This window comes from Penaeus japonicus, unplaced genomic scaffold, assembly GCF_977035675.1.
Source record: "Penaeus japonicus unplaced genomic scaffold, GWHDUDI00000001_assembly GWHDUDI00000009, whole genome shotgun sequence".
Taxonomy (NCBI): domain Eukaryota; kingdom Metazoa; phylum Arthropoda; class Malacostraca; order Decapoda; family Penaeidae; genus Penaeus; species Penaeus japonicus.
The window spans coordinates 40,883,163-40,890,662 of NW_028234411.1; the positions used below are offsets into that span (position 1 = coordinate 40,883,163).

Here is a 7,500-nt window from a genome sequence, read left to right on the forward strand (position 1 = left end):
TGAGACCATGAATTCAGTCTTGGGCTATATTTACTGGTTTATTTAAGTGTTGTATTTAAGTTTTATAAACCTACTCCAAAGAAAAGGGGAGCCATCTGATTCTTATCAAAGTCAGCTATTCTATACATCAAGTGATGCGATGGCTTTTTTCTAGCTCTGGCAATTATCAACAAACCTATACTAGATGCCATACTACAAAGTTTGGCACGAAAAAAGATTATGCTTTTAAGTTGCCATCAATTTTATGTCATCTGTCAAGATAGAGCTTGTAGACCTCCCTGATAGTTTATGGTCAAATGAGGAATCAATCCAAGATCTAGCTTTGTACGATATATGTGGGGGAAGTTTGTTGCCCTTTGCGTAGGTCCATGCCACTGCTTGACGTGCTCCTATTGTAAAAGAAAATTATTGATTTGTTTGCTCGAAGTAAAACTACAACTATTATCATTAACTACTCACTAATTGTTCAATAAACACCTAAAATATACACCTATGGTTATCATTCCAGTGTGATGTACTTTTTAAATTTGAAACTGCAGCTGTAAACTTAACTCTTTACAGCATTAATGTTTCACAATAGATTCATTGTTGTATGTAATGACGGCATATATATTTGGCAACAAATGCAAAATGCTAGAACAATAGAATATAGAAGAGTAGATGTCTTGTTTCAGCTGATTGAAGCTGTGTACAGAGTTCAATTCAGTTCAGTTCAAACAGATTTGTGAAGACGTCACTTCGCCCGGGCTACATGCACAAGGCGGCCCGGCCTCTGCCAGCTATGAGTACTGACTCATAGGATAGACATATGATTGAAATGTGCAAATATTTTGTTGTTTTTGTATGTAGTTTAGGATTACATTACTATTTAATTTCTACAGCAGAAGAGGATGTTATAACCTAAGATCTTTGAATTAGAGATAGAGAGTGCATTATGGAAATTAGATGTAGTTTATTTTACTTTAACTACAGATAGGATGGGCCTTTTGCTTAGATTTAACCAGATTTTGTATCAGTGCACTTTTTGTCTAATGAAATTATAGAGTACTTTTTTTGCATATTGATGTTCATCCCTAATAGGATTTGATGATATACCAATATATAGGAATCTTAATATTTCTCTTTAAATTTTTCAAAGTATTAAATACTATTCCTTTCCCTTTCCAAAAAATATTTGTAATGTTTTTATTTTTATTTGTAATACATCTTGGATAGTGCATTTATAAATCACTAGAATGTTATGGAATTACCTTTTCACCATTCTCTTGCAACCAAAACACTTATAAACATATATTTATTTATTTTCTATGTAATATATATATATGAGAAGATGGTAGAATGCAGGGAGGTAAAATTTGTATATATTAAAAATGCATTACTGCATTCTACCATCTTCTCACATATATAACCTTGGTAACCTGATTTGGGACTTGAATTTGTGATTCCGTCGCTGCCGAGTGCCCGCGGGAGTTGTTCGTAAAAATTCGCTATCACTGTTCTGCTAAGAACACATAGGTAAGGTCCATGACATCTCATAAGGCGTCTGGTTGAACAACTCTTTTGTCGGGTTGTGTAGCCGGATGGTATCACCTCTGTATCTGTCAATCTTACAGCGCGGGTTCGAGTTCCGGTCAGGGAGGTAAAATTTGTATATATATATATATATATATATATATATATATATATATATATATATATATATATATATATATATATATATCATATTTTGCATTTAAGCCTTTGGAGACAGGGATACATTTGCTTGCCCAGTTTCCAGATAGGATTTATTTCAGAGCAAGGCATCTTTACACAACATACCTTGACTTTCTCACTCTTCCAGTCACTCATTTTAGAACTAGAGCCATTTTTGTGTTTGTCATTTTTTGTGATTTATTGTATTGAGAGACTTATATGTGCCATATTCTCTTTATTCTCAGTATGATAGAAGTATTGCTGTTTTATGGGAGGATAAAAAGCAACTTTTTTTTGTATTTGTGTACTGCTGTGAATGATTACAAAAAAGTATAACCATCTACAATGAAAATAACATGAAGTAGGGAAAAGGAAGGAAACTTGTGCTTATGACTGTTAGTGCTACAGTACAAGGCATCCGTTCTGGCACATGGGCACACTGTAGACATTGGGCATGGTTTGAATCACCTTCCTCTTCTCGTTCTTTTTGCACATCTTCATCGGCAGTACTTTAGCGTCAGCAACTTACTGTGTGCCATTGCTCTCAAAAGATAGTGGTTGCTAGAGACTGTGGATTGGTGCCATTCAAGGCGCTTTCTCCTGGTAGTGCTAGGAGAAAGTTGCTTTGGATGTTAGGTGAAACTCATTTTGCTTATTATTATGGCAATTATAGTAATTATGACTGCAATTGTCATCATCACTTGCTTATTACTCATAGTACAATAAAGTAACGCAGTGATCCATAATCCCCCTACCTTGTGTACGTCATGACGCTCGTTGTCAGGCCAAAGCTCCTGCATCGGGTGTCATGACACCTGTCTGCAATGGGTTAATTCATAGTAAAACCAAGTTCAGCACATTCACAATAAAAGAAGTGATAGGGAATGGGTGGTAGCTCTATCCCCTCCTATCTTTTATTTTGTTTTATATTACTGTATTGATTATTGTAGCAGAAAATTATATTTGTAGGTAAAGAGTGTGAATCTTCTAAAATAGAGGTTGAGGGTGAGTTCTTGAGGCCTTCACTACTTGGTGAACTAGAAAAAGATTGAAGAGGCCTTTGCCACAATATTGAGAAAACCTAAGAGGGAAGAAGTGGAAGATGTTTTATACTACTGTAGAATTATTACACTTACTTTCTTTGATTTATTCATAGTAGCTCACTTGAAGGAAGAAAATGTACTCATAGATTCCATTTTAGTGTATCAGTAGGGATAATAACATATAATGCATATAAGTTTATCTTGTATTTTTAATTTCCAGGAATACAAACACAAAGGGGTAACATTATTTTGGTATATTATCAGCCTTGAATGTCAAAGTATATTATCCTGCCGGGTCATGCGTGCTCTCACCAGTCATAGCACTGTATCTGGAAATCACTTCTGCATGATTAATCTTTTAGTATTTTAATGATGGGGAATGCTGGACTACAGTATATTTTACTTCACAAAAAAAATAGCTTTGTATTTTTGTTTTACCATATCTTTTATTATTTCTTTTAACAGGTGAAACCATTGTTGCATCATCACCAAACTCAGAGAGATTTGTGTCTGCCCGGGAATTCTTTGCAGAGGCAGACACTCGTGAACGTTTGACCAGTGATTACTTCAGTGGGAGTGATACACCATCAAAATTAAGGGTGAGAAATATAATTCAAATCCCTTCTGCTAGTCCTTAAATGACATACTGTCACATCAGAGCACTAAACAATTATTACTGTCTCTACCAATTCAATTTAAAGAAAAAAATATATATTGTATGTTTGGAATCTGCAAATTAAAATCTGTTTTAAGAACACGTGACAATCATTTTTCGGCTTCTTGTGGAATATTGGTAAAGGTTACCCTGTGTCCTCACTTAAAGTGTGCCTATATTTAGTACACATATCCTGTAGGGGTTGATCATTATTTTTGCACTTGAACACTAAGAGTTGAAAAATGAGACTTTAAATGTATTATGACAAATCTTGTTACACATACCATCTATTAGTAGATTGGGTGATGTTTATTTACTCCTTACTTGTACATGTCTCCTTGTATAGTTTGAAAGCAGTTTTACAAAAATGTGAAAAAGAGAATACATTACCCTTACATCAGTACATTGGCTTTGTGGAATTCATTGATACATTGTTTCAAAAGTTGTAGACAGAACTGAATAATTCACTAATGCTTTTAATGTTTCTGCAACAGGAGAGCACTCGCCGTTTAAGCATCCGCAAACCCCACAACGCTTACATTGCATATTCATCAGATGAGGAATTTGATGATTGGAAGTGAGTACTATTGTGTGATTCAGTGTTTTTTTTGTTTTTTTGTTTCACTAGTAGATGGTTCCACAAGTACTTAGTCACCATTATTATTATCATTATTATCATTATTATTATTGATGATGATGTTTCTGTTATTATTATTATTATTATTATTATTATTATTATTATTATTATTGATATTAGCATTAGCATTATTAGCATTATTAGTTTTATTGTTATCATTATAATTATAATTGTTATCATAGAAATATTGTTAATGATAATGTTAATAACATTTATGATAAAAAAGTTAACACAATTTTTAAGGGGTAATCAGGTGAAGTCATGTAGGCCTACAAATCAACTTGACTAACCACTTATGGAACCATCTAGAAACAGAAAAAAAAGTTTAGACAGACAGACAACAGACAGATAACACAGGAAAATAAAGACAGACAGACATATAGACAAACACAGACAGACATATAGACAGACACAGAAAGACATGTAGACAGACACAGAGAGACATGTAGACAGATACAGACAGACAGACATATAGACACAGACAGACACAGACTGACAGATGGATTGACAGACATACAGACAAAAGAATTGACAGACAGACATGTAGATAGACTGACAATCAGACAGATTTTTTGTTATTCAGATGCAGAATAAGACTTATGTTTACTGGTAAGTACATTGTTAGCAATTACTTAAAGGATAATTTGCAAGTGTTTATGAATATTATTCAATTATAAGATCTTGTCAAGTAGGTAGTACTTATTTATGTGGGAAAACAGTAACAATGTTCAGAAATTGAATAAAATAATAGTAATTAGAAAGGAGAGAAAGAAAGAGAGAGAGAAAGAAAAAGAGAGAGAAAGAAAGAGAAAGAGAAAGAAAGAGAAAGAGAAGGAGAAAGAGAGAGAGGGGGGAGAGAGGGAGAGAGGAAGAGGGAGGGAAAAGGAGGGAGAAAGAAAGAAAAAAAAAGAATATAAAAGAGTATAAGAGAGAGATTATGAGAGAGAGAAAAGAGAGAAAAAGAAAGAAAGTAAGAAAGAAAGAGAACGAAAGAGAGAGAGAAAGAAAGATAATGAAAGAAAGAGAAAAAAAGAGAGAGAGAAAGAAAGATAATGAAAGAGAGAGAGAGAGAGAGAAAGAGAGAAAGAAAGAAATAGAACGAAAGAGAGAGAGAAAAAAAGATAATAAGAGAGAAAGAGAAAGAGGGAGGGAAAGGGAGGGAGAGAGGAAGAGGGAGGGAAAGGGAGGGAGAGAGGAAGAGGGAGGGAAAGGGAAATGGAGGGAGAGAGGAAGAGGGAGGGAAAGGGAAATGGAGGGAGAGAGGAAGAGGAAGGTAAAGGGAAATGGAGGGAGAGAAGGGGGAGAAGGAGGGAGAGAGGAAGAGGGGGGAAAGGGAGGGAGAGAGGAAGAGGGGGAAAGGGAGGGAGAGAGGAAGAGGGGGAAAGGGAGGGAGAGAGGAAGAGGGGGAGAAGGAGGGAGAGAGGAAGAGGGGGAAAGGGAGGGAGAGGGAGAGGGGGGAGGAGGGAGGGAGAGAGGAAGAGGGGGAAGGGAGGGAGAGAGGAAGAGGGGGGGAAGGGGGAAGAGAGAGGAAGAGGGGGAAAGGGAGGGAAGAGGGGAAGAGGGGAAGAGGGAAGGGAGGGAGAGGGAAAGGGGGAAAAGGGAGGAAGAGAGGAAGAGGGGGAGAAGGAGGGAGAGAGGAAAGGGGAAGGGAAAGGAGGAGAGAGGAAGAGGGGGGAAAGAGGGAGGGAGAGAGGAAGGAGAGGGAGAGAGGAAGAGGGGGGAAAGGGAGGGAGAGAGGAAGAGGGGGAGAAGGAGGGAGAGAGGAAGAGGGGGAAAGGGAGGGAGAGAGGAAGAGGGGGAAAGGGAGGGAGAGAGGAAGAGGGGGAAAGGGAGGGAGAGAGGAAGAGGGGGAGAAGGAGGGAGAGAGGAAGAGGGGGAAAGGGAGGGAGAGAGGAAGAGGGGGGAAGGGGGGAGAGAGGAAGAGGGAAGGGAGGGGAAGGAGGGGAGAAGGAAGAGGGAGGAAAGGGAGGGAGAGAGGGAAGAGGGGGGGAAAAGGGAGGGAGAGAGGAAGAGGGAAGGAAAGGGAAAGGGAGGGAGAGAGGAAGAGGGGGAGAAGGAGGGAGAGAGGAAGAGGGGGAAGGGAAGGAGAGAGGAAGAGGGGGGGGAAAGGGAGGGAGAGAGGAAGAGGGGAAAGGGAGGGAGAGAGGAAGAGGGGGAAAGGGAGGGAGAGAGGAAGAGGGGGGAAAGGGAGGGAGAGAGGAAGAGGGGGAAAGGGAGGGAGAGAGGAAGAGGGGGGGAAAGGGAGGGAGAGAGGAAGAGGGGGGAAAGGGAGGGAGAGAGGAAGAGGGGGAAAGGGAGGGAGAGAGGAAGAGGGGGGAAAGGGAGGGAGAGAGGAAGAGGGAGGGAAAGGGAAATGGAGGGAGAGAGGAAGAGGGAGGGAAAGGGAAATGGAGGGAGAGAGGAAGAGGGAGGGAAAGGGAAATGGAGGGAGAGAGGAAGAGGGAAGGAAAGGGAAAGGGAGGGAGAGAGGAAGAGGGGGGGAAAGGGAAGGGAAGGAGAGAGGAAGAGGGAAGGAAAGGGAAGGGAAAGGGAGGGAGAGAGGAAGAGGGAAGGAAAGGGAAAGGGAGGGAGAGAGGAAGAGGGAAGGAAAGGGAAAGGGAGGGAGAGAGGAAGAGGGAAGGAAAGGGAAAGGGAGGGAGAGAGGAAGAGGGAAGGAAAGGGAAAGGGAGGGAGAGAGGAAGAGGGGGGAAAGGGAAGGGAAGGAGAGAGGAAGAGGGGGGAAAGGGAAGGGAAGGAGAGAGGAAGAGGGAAGGAAAGGGAAAGGGAAGGGAAGGAGAGAGGAAGAGGGAAGGAAAGGGAAGGGAAGGAGAGAGGAAGAGGGGGGGAAAGGGAAGGGAAGAGAGAGGAAGAGGGGGGGAAAGGGAGGGAGAGGAAGAGGGGGGAAAGGGAAGGGAAGGAGAGAGGAAGAGGGGGGGAAAGGGAAGGGAAGGAGAGAGGAAGAGGGGGGGAAAGGGAAGGGAAGGAGAGAGGAAGAGGGGGGGAAAGGGAAGGGAAGGAGAGAGGAAGAGGGGGGGAAAGGGAAGGGAAGGAGAGAGGAAGAGGGGGGGAAAGGGAAGGGAAGGAGAGAGGAAGAGTGGGGGAAAGGGAAGGGAAGGAGAGAGGAAGAGTGGGGGAAAGGGAAGGGAAGGAGAGAGGGAGAGTGGGGGAAAGGGAAGGGAAGGAGAGAGGAAGAGTGGGGGAAAGGGAAGGGAAGGAGAGAGGAAGAGTGGGGGAAAGGGAAGGGAAGGAGAGAGGAAGAGTGGGGGAAAGGGAAGGGAGGAGAGAGAGAAGGGGGGGAAAGGGAAGGGAGGAGAGAGAGAAGGTGGTGAAAGGGAAGGGAGGAGAGAGAGAAGATGGTGAAAGGGAAGGGAGGAGAGAGAGAAGGTGGTGAAAGGGAAGGGAGGAGAGAGAGAAGATGGTGAAAGGGAAGGGAGGAGAGAGAGAAGGTGGTGAAAGGGAAGGGAGGAGAGAGGAAGAGGGGGGGAAAGGGAAGG

At 41.6% G+C, this 7,500-nt stretch overlaps 1 protein-coding gene across 2 annotated transcripts in view; it reads left to right on the top strand.

Moving 5' to 3' along the window:
* Positions 1-7,500, top strand: part of LOC122259442 (uncharacterized) — a 109,480-nt gene that overhangs the window by 58,680 nt on the left and 43,300 nt on the right. For both annotated transcript variants that reach the window (XM_043026208.2, XM_043026209.2), the window contains 2 exons: positions 3,201-3,334; positions 3,885-3,967. In XM_043026208.2, the coding sequence (XP_042882142.2) occupies positions 3,201-3,334; positions 3,885-3,967 (217 nt within the window). The remainder of the gene's footprint in view (positions 1-3,200; positions 3,335-3,884; positions 3,968-7,500) is intronic.